The sequence below is a fragment of the Syngnathus typhle genome, linkage group LG3, assembly GCF_033458585.1.
Source record: "Syngnathus typhle isolate RoL2023-S1 ecotype Sweden linkage group LG3, RoL_Styp_1.0, whole genome shotgun sequence".
NCBI classification, from domain to species: Eukaryota; Metazoa; Chordata; class Actinopteri; order Syngnathiformes; family Syngnathidae; genus Syngnathus; species Syngnathus typhle.
Genome location: NC_083740.1, coordinates 9,698,295 through 9,714,863, shown reverse-complemented (window position 1 = coordinate 9,714,863; position 16,569 = coordinate 9,698,295). Strand labels below are relative to the sequence as shown.

The 16,569-nt window shown below is 40.6% G+C and overlaps 1 protein-coding gene across 2 annotated transcripts in view; it reads right to left on the bottom strand.

Moving 5' to 3' along the window:
* Nucleotides 1-341: 341 nt before the first annotated feature.
* The window catches only part of grk4 (G protein-coupled receptor kinase 4), a 30,749-nt gene continuing 14,521 nt past the window's right edge, over nucleotides 342-16,569 (bottom strand). Inside the window, exons 3-16 of one of the 2 annotated variants that reach the window (XM_061273899.1) lie at nucleotides 16,085-16,197; nucleotides 14,750-14,827; nucleotides 14,540-14,640; nucleotides 12,303-12,395; nucleotides 11,679-11,742; nucleotides 11,304-11,444; nucleotides 7,915-8,105; nucleotides 6,988-7,025; nucleotides 6,577-6,666; nucleotides 6,257-6,465; nucleotides 4,717-4,854; nucleotides 4,044-4,181; nucleotides 3,520-3,697; nucleotides 342-3,210 (exon numbers count right to left, since the gene is read on the bottom strand). In XM_061273899.1, the coding sequence (XP_061129883.1) occupies nucleotides 3,521-3,697; nucleotides 4,044-4,181; nucleotides 4,717-4,854; nucleotides 6,257-6,465; nucleotides 6,577-6,666; nucleotides 6,988-7,025; nucleotides 7,915-8,105; nucleotides 11,304-11,444; nucleotides 11,679-11,742; nucleotides 12,303-12,395; nucleotides 14,540-14,640; nucleotides 14,750-14,827; nucleotides 16,085-16,197 (1,571 nt within the window). In that variant the 3' untranslated portion in view covers nucleotides 342-3,210; nucleotide 3,520. The remainder of the gene's footprint in view (nucleotides 3,211-3,519; nucleotides 3,698-4,043; nucleotides 4,182-4,716; nucleotides 4,855-6,256; nucleotides 6,466-6,576; nucleotides 6,667-6,987; nucleotides 7,026-7,914; nucleotides 8,106-11,303; nucleotides 11,445-11,678; nucleotides 11,743-12,302; nucleotides 12,396-14,539; nucleotides 14,641-14,749; nucleotides 14,828-16,084; nucleotides 16,198-16,569) is intronic. The other variant, XM_061273898.1, reaches the window with a different exon arrangement.

The following is a 16,569-nucleotide window of genomic DNA, read 5'->3' as shown; positions in this document are numbered from 1 at the left end:
TTGTATTATAATAATATATTTAGTATTGTTATTATTAATAATAAGAATAATTCACGAAAAGGTTAAAACGATAAATCACGCTAAAACAATTTTGGGGATGAGGTTCGAGAGAGACCCGGGAGTCAAACCGAATCAGTTTTCAGCGCTGGAACCAAAAAGTAACAAAAATACAGTGGATTTAGCTCAATTTCCCCTAAAATATTTATTTTAACTCTCAAACAGTCCTTCTCAATGTGCAGCATGGAGATTTTAGCCAGGAACCAATATTGGGCAAAATGGCGATTCTTAGGATATCTGAATCACTTTGAATAAGTATCACGCTAAATTATTCAGGACACAGGTGAATTTTATACAAATGGCAGTGTATTGTTTCATAATTACAAATGTAAGATATGGTACAACAACCAGTGATACAACTTGTACAAGAATTAACAATGACTGCAGTGGTTGAACAACATGACTGTACAGGTACAAAAGGGGGAAAAGGAGAGGGGGGGGGGAAACAATAATCAAAAAAGTCCCAGGCCCTGTTGGAATACAAGTAAAGCTTTCCTTGAAATACCTTTGCACACACATCTAGACAGAATGAGAATCCCCAAGTGGTTCTCCTGGTTTATATTGACTAGACCCGAGCAAAATCAAGGAATTGAGGCTCTCTTGCTCAGGTGTTACTGCTGAGGCTGACCCCCATTTGGAACGGCTAAATCCAATCTGAGAAGGAATGCATTCAACATATTCAAACAAGGCCATCTCTACAGGTCACCTTGTCATTTTAAACTGCCCTCGAATATCAAAGATATGTTGGCACTAAAATGTCATCATTTACAATACATGCTTGCGTAATAAAACGTATGTATTTCGTTCAAACAGGCATTACAATGCACTTAGTGCGGACATTCAAAACCTTTGAGCAGTTTAAAGTTTCTCTACGTGAAGGAATTGATCTCAGAATGGACGGACGGAAGCATGAGAAGTGTAAAAAAGGTCTTATGTCACAAATGTATTTCTCGCAATTGGCACATACTATGAAGACACTTGGTCCTCCTTTAATCTTTTTCAGATAATACCATATTTAATTATTTTTGGGATATAATCTACCCAAAAAACACAAACACATCCTAGTGCAATGAATGTTTGATGGAGGAATAATTACTGACCTGACAGGTGAATACTGTAGGTGCAGCCATTAGTTTTTGTATGAGAGCAAGTGAGTTTTACAGCTTTATTCTAAATGCACAAAGTTTTTGAGGCTAGAAGTACTAAAAAGGCTAAAATCTACAAAGGCAAGAAAGTCAGCTTGAGAGCATGCCTGAGTGCAACAAAGACAAACAAAACGACTCAAGACAGCAACAAATACATGGCACGTTTCAATGGTCATTATGGAATGTGCAATGGCGGACTTTTTTTTTTTTTTTTTTAGAGAAAAAGAAAACCAAACTGGGAGGGGTTCATATATGCACACACGCAGTCATCTATGACATTTGTGAAATTCTGTGCACATACAAATAAAGTATTTCCATTATTGTTAACTTAAATTTCAGGAAAAGAAAATGCAGACAATTGATTTTTAGCAAATTGATGAGAAATGGGGGGGAAAAAACTGCAGAAACATAAACCTAAAACGTCTGAAGTTCCTTATTAATTTAAATCAAAATTGCTAGAATGCATTGAAGGGAAAAGCAGTATTTTTATATGACACAATGTCCACAGTGAGCTAATGAGTAAAAACGGAGTATTCTTAGAATTAAAAACGGATGATTGGAAATTACATCGACCACTTCGTATGGCATCTCTAAACGTCAAGTACTTTTTGGGAGCAACCACATAAATCCAAAATTGAGTCCTAAATGCAAGAAAATCAGAAAAATCTCTAAACTCAATTTTGTTGGAACTAGAAGGGGATTCAAATCCTGCATTCTCTGCCTTTATCCATACAAGAAAGCACCCCAGTCATTTCTAATAGAGAACATACTACTTACTGTACATGGAAGCGTAAACAGTGCGCACTATAACAACAGAGTTCTCTTCATCTAGCATAAACACATCCTAAATCACCGCATATAGCTGCATATTCTCTACTGGTGAAATATGTGGCCAACTATTTATAATCTACTGCACAGAAACTCTACAGTGGCTAAGAACTAATGGAGTAATTATCAGATGCAGGACAGATTTTTCATCTTATGACATCATTCCTCATTATTCTAGGTCTCCAAGATGAATTCACCAGGGCAGCAATACAAAGGGAGAGTTGTGTGAGAACGATTAGAATGAAAAAGATCAGACGGATGGCCAAGGATCAAGAAATCCCCCATAGCTTTTCCTTTGGGGATTAAAAGATGATATTTTTTGAAGAGTTGTGCTCCGGAGGGGGAAACAAGGCCTGATATCTGATATTATTGTGCATATCTGCTCAATACAAGTTGCAACAGGCACATGGAACTGCAATGCTGTCGAGACCAGCACAACTTGGGACGAGGTATACGTTGGCCAGACGTATAAGCGTCAATCAAGAGGAGTGGGAGGGACTTTGTTAACGTACTGTAAAATTGTTAAGCGACAACGCAGTAATTGTGAACAGATTTGTACTCCATAATTGACAGAATTCATTCAGATGTACCTGAGCGTTGAAGGTTAAGGAGGCAATGGAGTTAATTTGGGATAAAGTGGATCCGATGTTCTAAAAACATCTCATTGGCCAAATCAATGCTAAACATACAGACTTTAAAAAAACAAAACAAAACAAAAAGCCTTATGCTACATTGATAAGACAACTTGTACTGTGCTTCTTTAAAAGGAAATAAACAAAAAATACCCAAAAGAAACAATATCCATATTCGTTCCCGAAGACAATAAAATGAAAATGTCATGTATGCATTCAAGTGGTACTTTTATGGCTTTTTGTACAATACAACCTTTAGTGAAAATATACATCTAGACATAAATTCAAGTACAAAGGTACAAAATCTTTAAACTCATACTTTTTTTCTTTAATTATAATACACTTTTAATACAGCTCATAAATACAGGTCAACATTCACTGAGTTCCTAAGATTCGCACTCGGCTGGGGTTTACGGTGAAGATCAGCGGCAAAGAGGGAAGGGTGTAGAGAGGGTTGGGGTTTTTTTTTTTTGGGGGGGGGGGGGAGTGGTTTAAAGTCGCGAGGGCTCCTCAAACTCGTCGTCACTGTAACCGCTCTTAAAACAGACCTGAGAAGAAGATGGCATACGTGATGTGATATATTCCATTGAAAAGCAAGCAATCACAAATACATTGTGGAACCATGCTGCCAACAAAAGACGGAATTCAGAAATAAATGAAGGAAAAGCATAACACCTTCCAAAGCACCACAGCCAAACAGAATGGTGCAAAGTTCAACCAAGGGGGGGAAAAAAAGTAAAGGTGCAAAAGGGAAGCCAAGAAGTTTCACCTAAATATTCTGCGATCACATGAGAGAGAATTGACGTTTGATTGATTTTTGACAAGGCTCAGAAAGAAAAGAAGGAAAGAGGAAGTACCTTAGCCCCCACCCCCTCGGAGAGTTGCCGGAGCACTAGCACTTGCCTCTCTTCTAAACAGGCGGTAGAAGAAACCTCTCTTTGGTGGAGGGTTAGGCCGGTTCATGTCCAGGTCCGAACATAACGTCCCATCAGTCTCATAGACATTGATTTCTTTGAAGCACTCCATTTCAATCATCTATACAAGGAGAGAAGGTTTCAATGACAATTTCTGTTATGTTACGATTTAAACTGCAATTGCTATAACGGAGCTCGCCAACCCTTTTCAAAACAGAACTCTGAGAAAAAAGTCAGAATCCTGTCACCGCTCGTTTTTTTTTTTCTTCACTGGCCCTAATCCTCTTCCGTAGATGTGAATACATTGGTCATGTTAGCAATTCCTCATCATAAATAGATAACAAATAATATTTCTCTAAATCTCTGTTCAATATTTTCCTATGATCACTTGTACGACATTCCCCGAAAATCACCGCATGAGCTGTGGGAACAATGACGTCATCCCAGTTTCCAGACCCAGCAGTTACCTCATTTTGCCACGGGATGGAGACACTTCCTGTGACAAACTTGTGGTAGAAGTCGTCATCGGTGGGGTCAAGGTTCACACCTTTGACAGTGGAAAACTGCTCTATGTCCAGGACATCTTTGCAGTACACAGCACGAGGCTAACAGAAACATACAGGGAAGAGCGGGGTCATGCAGTAGAAAAAGGGCGGTGGAAGTTTAACCCTTAGGGAAATGCTTGATGAAAAGGACTCTAATAACAATCTTAAGACCAAAATCATCAATGGGGAATTTGGTTCCGTAGTCACTCGGGCCCGCCCCTACTACTCACAACCATACACAAAAACAGACGACTAGCTTGCTCAGGCAAATATTGATTTAACCTCTCAGGACAGTTACATTCTCTCTGCCAGACTATTTAGAAGGCTGGAAAAGAAAAAAAAAATCTGTTTGAACAGCTTCTCAGCGGAGAATAGCGCAATTTCACCAATGCATAGTTTTTCTACTCCGTTTTTATGTGAACCAGTTTCAGATTTGGATTTAAAATAACATATTCAAGGTCCGTTTCTCACCACCCAGAAAGAGATGCCAAATGACTGACATGCGGTCGTGACAAGGTGATCGTTAATTTGTGGCTTTTTCGGGGCGGGGGGCCTTCTACTTCCTTTCTTGGGTTTGTGTGTGTGTTGCGCTTACATCGGGGCTGAAAGGAGGTTCCAGCATGTTCGCCTCCAATCGCTTGAAGTTGATGTTTCTGAAGATAGAGTGTTGCCTGACCTCTACGGCGCCTCGACCCTGACAACCGAGGCGATGCTTGGGATCTTTAGCCAGCAGCTAGCACAAGGGACGGAGAAAAAACAAAACTTCAAATATAATCCAATACATTTGTAGTGATCCAAAGATGTGTAAAATAGAAAAATGGGCAGGTAAACCTAACTGCATAGGTCTTATTCTGAAACACATACATGCCGCCACCTTGACTGTATCCCACATAATTGGATAAAGACCACGCATAGTAATTTGTGTTGATACAAGTTAACGCAACGTAATCCTGGCTAGAATTAGAAGGCGCTGCTGCTGTTTATTTGAGAGCTTGTGGATAATACACACCTACATCAGAGGACTTTGTGAAGTGGATGAGTGCAGTTTAGCGGTGTGCTCACTTTTTCACCACACCTCTCCAGTTCACATTTGTTTCAGTTGTCAGTGCACTATTGTACCCCAGTTTCACCTGACTGGCTTGTATAAGTATTTTGCACTTACAAGTATTTTGCTCTAAGATACAAATTCACTCGTCTCTTTGCCTGAACATCAAAATAAAACAAATCACAACACGGGAACAAAAAAGCACAATCATTCTTGTTTGAAAAGAAACGAGGAAAAAGCTAATCTCTACCACGAGTCCTACCCCATCCCCCCTCCAGCTTTCTATCCAATTTTTTTGTACAGAAAGCGTTCTTCTTGCTCTCCCCACTCATCCTACCCCTGGGGAGTCTTCTAATCTGTTGAACCTCAGGTCAGAATGTTCCACAGCAGGACGCAAATAAACGTCTCTTCCGCTCTGGCTCTGAAACAGATAAGCTCAGTAGCTCCCTCTTGGTGCACAGATAAGTGGGTTTGTGTTGAAATTTTAATTCCTAGTTATAATAAAGTGAAATGGCTACAAAAGCTACAATTCACTCAAGCAATTAAAATTCGGTTCAGCTTGTCGCAACGTGGTTTTGGACGGTACACTCAAAAGGTAAATTGTTTACACGACATGATGTCTATTGAGGTGGGGGGCAGTGTGACATCATACAAAAGGGTCAGGTGGACTGAATTCAGCACAGTCGACAAAGAGCAACAATGAAGGCTGTCTGTGTTGTGTTCTTGCGTGTGGCTGTTTATTAAAAGACCTTACATTTAGTCTTCTATCCAGTCCAGCCTATTGTGCAATCATCCGTTGCCTAATCAAACAACTACAATGTGTGTAGCCTCCATAATTTTCCAAAACTGTGCACCAATTGTAACGAATTTGGGTCCAAAATCCTCATCCACCCCCTTTTTTGTTTGATAACATGAAAAGCAATGTTGTTGAATGTGTGCTGCAAATAAGGGAGAGACATTACGTTATTTTATTCATCTTGAAATAAATACCGTGCATTACATTATATTGAACTTAAGTCACCACGTGAGGGCGGAATTCATTTTCTTTTTAACCAAGCGACAAACAACAGTATCCAACTTTTACCCTTACCTGTCGGCAGATATCTTTTGCCTCTTCAGAGAACTTATCGGAGTACTCCTCCTGATCCTCACGCACTCGTCTGTCCACCTCCTCCCGCTTGACACGTTCCTTGCGCTTGCGAAAGGGCGACTGGCCTTGGATCATCTCAAAGATAAGGCAGCCTAGACCCCACCAGTCTGGACTGAAAGTGTAACTCTCATTCTGGATTACCTCAGGAGCTGCAGAAGGAGGGATGAAGAAAAACGGAAAATGGTAGTTTGACCAGAGAGAGAGTCATGCTAATTGATAAGGTGGCCACTACTGTGTTCGACAAAAAGTCCATTTCGTACCCATGTATCCAACAGTGCCTACTCTCCCTCGTATCGTCTCTCCTTCAGGAATTTGCACGGCGAGACCCAAGTCTGAAATGCGGATGTGCCCTAAAGAAGATGCAGACGGTATATATCAGCAGTTGAAGATTTCACAGAACTATAATAATAAGTGTATAAAATCACAATCCCTATGGTTGAACACAGATGTTATGAAGGAAGCACAAAGAGAGGAAACCATTAATAAATATCTTCTTAAGATCGGACACAATATGCTGCAGTGTTTGCACAAAACAGACTGAACTGTTGATTTACTCGCTCCCTCTTACTGGCTCATTCTAAACAACGATGGTATGCAAATTAGTCTCTCTTGCCAAACAGCATTCCAATAAACAGACAGATCTGATGTGGAAAAAAGAAACAAAGACATACCACGATCATCCAAAAGGATGTTTTCAGGTTTTAAATCCCTGGAAAAAAAAGACGGGAATTAAGAAATTAAGTCATGTTGTAGTCACAATTATCATATAGTGTTATGTAATACAATACAACACAATAAAATACAACGTAACAGAAGATAAACATAACAAAATGTATATACAATGGAAGGTTGATTTAAAAAAAGAACGGATTCAACATTTAACCGACAACAAAATGGTGGCCAGTGCACCCAAAATGCTCCTTTTTACCATGGTTGGCGGAGTTTTTTAATCCCAGAATTAGCTGCTGTTGTATACGTATTTCCAGGTTGAGCCGCTGTTGCGGGCTAACAGACACGCCAATACGGCAGCCATGTTGGCAGGGACAACATTTCCCATCAAAGGTAATGGAAAGCATGGAGATTATTTTAGGATCGCCATAGGCACGCAGCTCAAACGGGGCGTGTCACATCTACCCATTTGTATTTATGACTGTTATTTACAGGAGCGAGTTCTTGTCACGTAGTATGTGTCTCTTGAAAATGCTTTTTTGGTACATTTGTTGAAATATGTAAGCACGCAAACATTGACTCATGATAATTGGATAAACGTTATGCTGGTTCAAACGGTTGGTTTGTAATGCAAAAAAAGGTTGGAGACAGCTGTACAAAAAGAAAAGCCCTCCCTCAAAAGTGCATGCCCCGACTGGCTGGCGACTATTTGTTAGATAAGGCATTCTAAAAGTGTGCTATATGTTTTTGAATGGGTTTCAATGACATCTAGAAGTCCCTGCAAAGCTCCACTTTCCATAATTTGAATCACGCCTCTTTGGGGTTTCCACAGTCATTCTGTGGAAGTATGTCATTAGTCAAGATGGGAGAATCGGCGCAAAAGCTAAAGAGAGACAGTATTTCCTTATTTTAATCCCATTTTTGCTAACCTGTAGACTATTCTCTCACGGTGCAGGTCCTCAAGGCCACAGCAGATCTCAGCAGCGTAAAAGATGGCCCTCTGCTCATCAAAGCCAGAGTTGCCCATGTTGTAGATGTGGAATTTTAAGTCACCACCATTCATTATGGTCAACACCAGGCACAGGGCATCCTTGGTCTCATAGGCATATGCTAAACTAACCTAGAAAGGGGGCAAATTGCCATAGAGGCGGTAAGAGGGGTCAGGGAAGGGGCCAGAAGAAAGGAGTTGTATATGGGACAAATGAGGGTGGAAGAGATAGAAGGAAGATAAGAGGTAAGTAAGAAATCAGGGGCACAATGGTTACATACCATCCACATGACAGTACAAGTACAAATATGAGTCACATTAGGTAAAGTAGACATTTCAAGAGATGTTTTCCCCAAATTAAGAATGTATATACTGACCTACTAAAAATTCCCGCAAGAAGCATTTTTTAAGGTTCGTAATTGATTCTGCTAGATACACTTTAAATAAACATTAGTAAAGACAAATAGCCACGACTATTTTTTTTGTCTATTTATCCAGAAGAAGGCAAGGAAAGCGTTTTGATGTGACCAATCTTGGACAAAAGGGCCCAGTGAATAGTCTGGGATGGTTCAAGTTCATCCCAATCTGATTGATGGAATTAGGGGGTGGGAAGAAATAAATAAAATAGAAAAAAAAAAACATTTGAAACGAAAAAACGGTTTGGTTTGGATTGAAAAGATATGACCACATCAAAACAAAACAAATTGTTCCACTTTAAAATAGATTGAGCTCTTTATCAAATAATCTTTTCTTTTAGACATAGCAGCTTTGAAAATCATTTTAACTTTAGACTTCTCATCTCATCATTGTTTCCAAACTCAGACATGAGACTTCTCTTTCCCTCCGCGGGCTAATATCTTTCCATTTTCTAGAGCTCTATTTTCCCTCAATATTCCCACCAACCTTCCCTTCTCTCCCTTGAGGGTCAACGACATGCAGCGTATTGTCTGTGCGTGTGTGTGTGTGTCTGAGTGTATCAGTGTTGTGCAAGCAGGATGTTACTGCCACCGGGAGGAATCCCATATGCTTTAGACTACGTAGCCAGTAACGGTCCACAAGAGGGTGTGGGAAAATTCCTGTGTGTGATATCATGTGCACCCCCACCCCCACCCAACAAACAAAAAAAAGGGGGAAAGCAGGATAAACAAGCTACTACCAGTATTGAGCAACTCCCCTCTTCAGATTTTCTTAGCAGCAGAAAACACATTGTGTCCTTTTAGCACCCAATCAAAAATGTCCAAGTCAGAACTCTATTGAATATTTTAACATAAGACTCTGCAGCTCTGGGTTGTATTTCAATAGTCTTGTCTTTGTTTTAGAAGCTGATCAATGTGGCGACCAAGTCAATAAAGTGAGTGGCTCTTTTCTCCGCTCCTGGCCATTGGAGCCAAAGCTAACAAATGTCCGTAATACACACATGCGCACTACAACATGTGGCAACATGAGTTAAAATGTGAAAACATAAGGCCACCATATCTATTGACTAATAGAGAGCACTGATCAAAAAGACAAAGAACAGGAGCGAGCGATGAGGGGTTTCAGAGAGCACTTGACTCTTCTCGCTACTGCTGTTTGGTCAGTGTTGCTAGGCAACAGAGCAGCTCTTGTAGATAGAGAGGTACATGACGAGTCATCAGTTCTGCCTGCAGCGCAGAGAATCAACACACACACACACACATAGGTGCGTGGACACACAGGCGTGCACGCAAAAGCACGCGCAGAGAACCATGTCAATCCCAGGTGACACAAAGTTGACGTGTAAGCTTCGGCAACAAGCCCACTCTATTCTCCTTGCGTGTGCGTGTGAATACCGTGACTCACTCAAGCAAGACACTCAACATAGCTCACCCATCATCACAATGCAACAACTCAAACAACTATGAGCTTCAAATGGAGAACATGGAGAGGTTCGGCCATAGTCATCAATGTGAAGAAGCTGCAAGCAGTCAGTGTTTCATGGACCCGTATTCTCATGAAATCAGACGGAAAACGGGAATTAACTCTTTTTTTTTATCCCAGTTGGAAGCCTACGTTCTAAGACAAATAAAGACACACTTGGTGTAATAATCTTGTGTGCAGAAGAATCATTCTATCAAAAATAACACTGACAAGCTAAATTTCTTCTCCTGCCTGTGCATCTGAGAGGTTGACCTACTCTACATTTTAACAGTAAAGGGCAGAGAAAGAAGGAAAACAAAATTCAAAAATATCCTGCACATTGCATTACTGGCAAAAGAATGGCTTACTGTAAAATGAACATTTTTTATAGAGCACCTGACATGAACAAATTAAAGTTATGCCTACATATCAACGACTTAATTTGTGAACCAAAACCATTACTTTAATTTTCCAGATGTTTTCTTATGTTAAGGACTGCCAGCTTCACATTCCCGGCCGTTGACGCTTTGGCCCAGCACACAAGAAACACAAAGCTTGGTGACTTTCAAAAAGAACGTTGAATCTTGCTTTTTCATGTGGCAGCCAAAAATCACCACTCGCTCATGGTTATGGATCAGTTTAGCAAATTCCTCCGTAGGAAAATCAGCCAAGAGCAACCGCACTATTAAGAGCATTAAGCATGATGGTATAGTGGCATGTTAATGATTTTCAGAAAGGGGTGGTGGAGGTTCTGTCGCACTTACTCAAAGGGGACACTGGAGTCCTTTCTTCCACATGCTGCATGCAGTTTGTTGTGTGCCACAAAATTCCATCACTAACTCAAGGCACACAACTTATTTCTAAACAACATAAACCTGCAGCGCTGTTGTGGTTTTCCAGACCATGTGAAGTAGCATCTACATATGTAGGCATGCTATAGATATTATTCAAAGTCTTTTCAAAAGGTATTTGACTGCTTTGCATTTCAACTGAAATCACTAGCAGTGTCAAAAATCAAGACGTCACATTAAATAACCATTTCATAAGCATGACTAAAGCCAAGTGCTTCAAATGAAATCAAAGTTGTTGCAATGTTTGCAAAATGCTCACCAGGAGCATAACATTTTTTTTTTGCCATGATTAAGCTGCAGCTGGTCAAAATAACCATGTGGTATGTGGTTTTGTTTCACATGTTGGTACATTCTCATCCCATTAGCTCTCATTCCAGAGGACATGAAGATATCACAAAAAAGTGTGGACGTCATGACGCAAAAGAGCATTTGATAGCCAATTGGTCAATTTTGCAAACATGCTATTTGTTCCATTTGCAGCCACAAATGATGGTCAGTTTGTCACACACGCATGCACGCACACAAACGCACGCACAAACACACACACACACACAAGAAACAATTGGTTTGAAAGGTTGAATAAGAAAAAGGTAGTACTTACTACAAAACTACTGTTAACTTTTTCTAAAATTCGTTTTTCGTTTAGAGCCATTGCTTCACCTTTTCTTTTCTTCACTCGTTTCTTTTCCAGCTTTTTACAGGCGTACATCTTACCGGTGGCGCGCACTTGGCAGGCACAAACCTGGAAAAATAAGTAGCGCGGACACATGAGCAAACATCATTTGGTGTCAGCGAGGGAGTTAAAAATCAAGCCACATCGTTTGACAATAATCAAAAGGTGTCGTGAGGTTACTTACAATAATAATAATAATAATAACTCATTAAATTTGTATAGCGCTTTTCAAGAACCCAAAGATGCTTAGAAATGAAGACAATTTCAAGAAGTACCATTGTGTGTTATCTTGAAGACACTCACCTCGCCAAATCCACCTTTTCCTAGTACTCTGTAATGCCTGAAGGTATTTTTGGTTACTGGTTGCCTAGAATTGAAAGACAGGAAGAACTAAGTTAAACTGCCACGTGAAGCTGGAACATTGCTCTAATTTATTATTATTTATTCACACCGCTTCAGTTTCCCCAATATTATGCAAATCGTCATTCATTATTAAGCATTCACACCGAATCAGTAGCGAGAAGCATCACGCTAGTGTTTGGGTGCAAGGAGCTGCCATTTGCCATTAGTTGGTGATGCAAGTTCTTTAAAGCGTTTAAAATATATTTACTCTTAGTATATTTCTCAGTTGGTCCCACCAAAACAAGATTTGGCTGCACCCATTTTGGGTGTTTTTGAGACCACCCATGCTGATAAATAGAGTCGTCTTCATTGGCATACCATCGTTCCTTCTAATTGTTCAAATGGATTCCATCCCTGGAAAGATCATTGGACAGTGTTTTGTGAAGAAAGAACTTTAATTAAGATGTTTTGTGATTAGTGAGTGAATTACTATGTTGCTAGCTAGCAAGCGAACCACCAGCTTACAAAAGAATGCAACATCCTACAGTATCTAAGCAAAGTGGATACCAAAGCGTAACTTCTCACCTCTCCAACCATTTCCACTGCAGGAAGCGAGAGAAGTACATGGACTCCTGGTAGGAGGAAAATGGTGTGCCACTTAGATAATCACGAACTATTCTGTGGAGACAAAAATATTTTGATTAAAACATTTTTTTTTTTACATAGATGTGTGATGGCAATCTTTTGAGAAAAATCAAAATGCATTTAAAAAACTGTGAACCACTATATTCCATATTAATGGACAAGGTGGCAACACAGAACTTTCTTGAAGGTGTCAACTGTCACCAAACCTAGACTTGACCCTGGGCACCTGGAATGTGTGTGATGTCTTCAACTGCTTTGACTACACGGTGATTAAAATACCAACAGGGTCAAGCGACCCCTAAAGTTACCCATTCCAAAAATGTTATGCTTGCACGGTGGCCCACACACAGATTTTAACAATTTATTATCGTTATAGAGAACTCAAACAGCAATTTTGACTAAGAATAAAGATGCTCTGGAAACATAAAATCCCACTGAATTTATTCAAACCATCTTAGATGCCTGCTGTTTTCCTACTCGTTTAGAAAATGTGCTCTCATATGCCAAGGTGACCTTCCCCTGCACATTTTGAAAGCATTCCATAACTAAAGTTGATGAGAAATCTGTGGCTGATGTTGGCTTAAGACAAAAGTAGAGTTTCCACAAAAGTGTAAGCAGTTATGGCATCACATAAATGCTTTTGTCTCAAGCAGGTATTGACATTGGTCTTACCATGTGATCCGCTCTGTAACCCCAAAACATATATAAAATAGTGTTTGTTGCACAAACATCATGTTTTGGGGAAAGCAGGTTCTGGTGGTAACTTTCTCCTTTGACAATCAAGTCATGTTATCCAAGCTCATTTATTAGGTCAATAAGACAAGACTTTGTCAAGGAGTTAAAATAGTCCACAGATACTTGGTGAGGGAGGAGTCAAACAGGGGTTGGCTTAGCGCCCGACCCCAGACAGACACCGCTGGGAGCAGAAATAAACATAGCTACAATATGGCTATTGTTTGCGGAAGGCCAAGCGAGAGGAAAAGAAAAAAAAGCAGACATGTTAATATGGGCAAGCATATCCGTTTGAACTTGGGCTGACAAAAAGCAGGGAAACCCGTGAGTAAACCGATACTTTCTGCTTTGCAACCGGCTGTGAATGTCAGGTTTCCACGTGCAGCACCATGCTTTCCTTTGGGCTTTTCTTCAGGAAAAAAAAAGGATACATTTGGAAAGAAATACAAATTGAAGTCAAAGTTCCACAAATTGAAATGGTGGCAGTCTGGTGCACTTTCAATAATACTAACAAACACGTGGTGCTCTATGTTCTACACGGAAATATTAAACAGATTTTTGGTTCCAATAACTTTTTTGAGGTGTGTGTTTATTTCACACTGTTTTAAGTTCATGTGTGGTTATAATTATTTCAGATTTTATAGAAATGCGAACATAAAGCGACGACTTGTCAGACCTCAATATTTGGGTTATTTTGACAATACAGTGGAACAAGTGTGGATGGGAATAGCAGAGTAAGGTGTGTAACTCTCTACACAGTAATTCATTGATTCAAAAATTTTGAATTAAAAAATATTTCCCTGATTATGGAAGATTAAACGATCCAAAATGAAAATAGACGTGTTTAAATACAATTTACAAGTGCATACATAATCAGAAAAGTAAACCGAGCAAATTTAAAAATACTGGTGTCGTAGAAGGATGCAAATGGGAGGAAATTTTAGCGAGTGAAATAAGTGTGGCGAATTCCAAATCAGGCCATGTGATGAGAAGCAAATTCTTATAATCCTTCGTTTGTTTGCTTCTCCTGGCTGGCGACGCTAGCAGCTGAAAACACCTGCAAGTGTGTGTGTGTGTGTGCGAGAGTGTGAACACTGAGGCTGCAGTTGTTTTCATGCCAGCCTTCCGGATGATCTCTCTGCCCAATGAACTTTTTCCCCCCTTTTCAATCACTTTCCGTCTGCAAGTCTTGGTGGATGTATGTGTGTAAAACGGCACAGCAGGTGCCAGCTGCCTCATCATCACTAGTGGCAGGATGAACACAACACAGTGTGCAAACACCAACGGTGAAGGAGAGCGCTTCTGCTGGTGCCACTAAGCTGCGACGGCCCAGTCTCGTCGTAAAGAAATCCTCTGACAAACATTCCTTTCATTACAAGAGCAGATCCATTCTCCGTGGGTCTCCCATGTTACATAGCTTTTAAAAAGTCGTGCAATAGACTTACTTGGTGCAGTCATTGAAGAGCTCTTTACAAGGACTCTGTTCAAGTCTCTCCCGGCACCCCGCCACCACATCTTGGGGTACGCCTGGCAAATGGGCTGCCGACTTCAAGCGGCAACAGAAAGAAAATGTACTGTGACACAGGGGCCCGCCCGGTATACCTGCAACCCGTCACCCATACAACATGGCTGCATTGAGTAAGAACACGTCTTACCCCATTATTGAAGTAAGTGTCTAAAACATTCAATCCGCAGTGTCTCCGCTTTTCATCGGGTGCTAGCTGATACATGGCCTGTCAGGGGAACACAAGCATGAGCACACGTTACAAGAATCCCCGGTAATCTTGAATACCGCTACACGCAGGGCAAAGGAATACATTTGAGCCCGGAAGACGGAGAGGAGAGAGACAAAGGGGAAAGAGGGAGGACGAGCGGGTCATAGGAAATGAAAGAAAAGTCACACTGAGGGGGCCCCTCACATATCAGCGGGAGAGGCCACTGTGGTTTTACAACTGGAGGTCAACTGGCACAGCTTTTAATACTTTTTCCGCCACGGGGTGTATATAAGTAATGGTGACTCCTGCGTCATCTATGTCACTAGTGTTGACATCATACGAGCAGCACAAGCTTAACATACAATGTACAACGAATGGTCATTAATGAGAATTAATACTGCTTAAATCAGAGGCTTGTGATGGGAACTCAAAGATGATTGAAATCTTAGAAGTAGTTAGAACCACGACTTGCTGCACTGAAGCATGCGACTCGTGTAATCGGTGGGATAATCGATTCTAAAAAGATTCATTTGTGACAGCCCTCTTCTGAACTGTCCTAAATGTGGCACAATTGGGCACTGTTAAAATGTGTTTTGCTTCCAAAATTGATAGTGGTGGATTTAAGAGACGCCTTATGTCAAGTAAATTCCCACTTAGTACCAAATGAACGGCCCGCCGCTGGTTCTGTTCGAGACGCCACTGTAGACCGCTTGAATTGGTATGTTTTGTTTAAAAACAAGCTCAGCTAAAGAGCACCAGGCTCCGCATCACGCAAATGACATTTGAAGTTCTTATTCACGGTAATCACGAAAATTGCTTCACAGGATGCACGTATGTATGTGTGCCAAATGTTAAAAAAAAAAAAAAAAAAAAGGGATATGACTAATGTGTGTTCTTTCTAAATAAGCATGATTTGCTCCTGTTTTCCTTTGCCGCATAACTCCGGAGGCCAAGACACAGTCTTGGGCCTGTGTTCGTTCGCCTGCTCCACGGGCTGACGTGGGCTTGAACTCACGGATGATTGCATGGAGGAAGAGGAGGGGTCTGCTCTCTGACAGCCTGACTCTGTCACTAATTACCTCCTTCGTTGACCCGTCCACCCCCAACCAACATCCAGTGTTATTGCCGAGATCACTTTGATCACTCCTTATCCCGCAAAGAATACAGTGAAGCCAATAAGAAAACAGTGAAAGATTCTTTAAATAAAATAATAATAATAATAAAAAAAAAAGATGATGTGAAAAGGTGCGAGCAAAAGTGAGTTTGAAATCTTACCACAGCATCCATGAATTCGATGCAGCGCTTCAGCTCTGGCCTGGTATCACAGTACTGACGAAATAGAAGCCGGCCAATGGGCTGCTTCTCACATAGACTCGTATAGTCCCTTTCTGAGAGGAGGAGACAACAACGAGGATTGATCCTTTGGTTTTGTAACAGTACACACATTCAGATGTCAAATCAAGACAAAGAACAAAAATCAATGTCATGCTTTTGTTACATGGGGACAAGTATTAAATAGAATTTGCAGGTAATATATTTGTATACAGCTGTCCGATGGTTAAGCTTTCACTCTCCTCGGCATTATTTTCAGGCATTTAAAAAGAAAAAAAACACCTTATGATAAAAGAATCAATCGGAAACCAACTTCCAAATAATTCTAAAATGATTTACCATTCAATCAATTTTAAAAAATCACATGTATGCAATCTGTGCAGCGGGGCGGGGCCCGTGATTTGTACGTCCATCTGAGCTGTGTACCC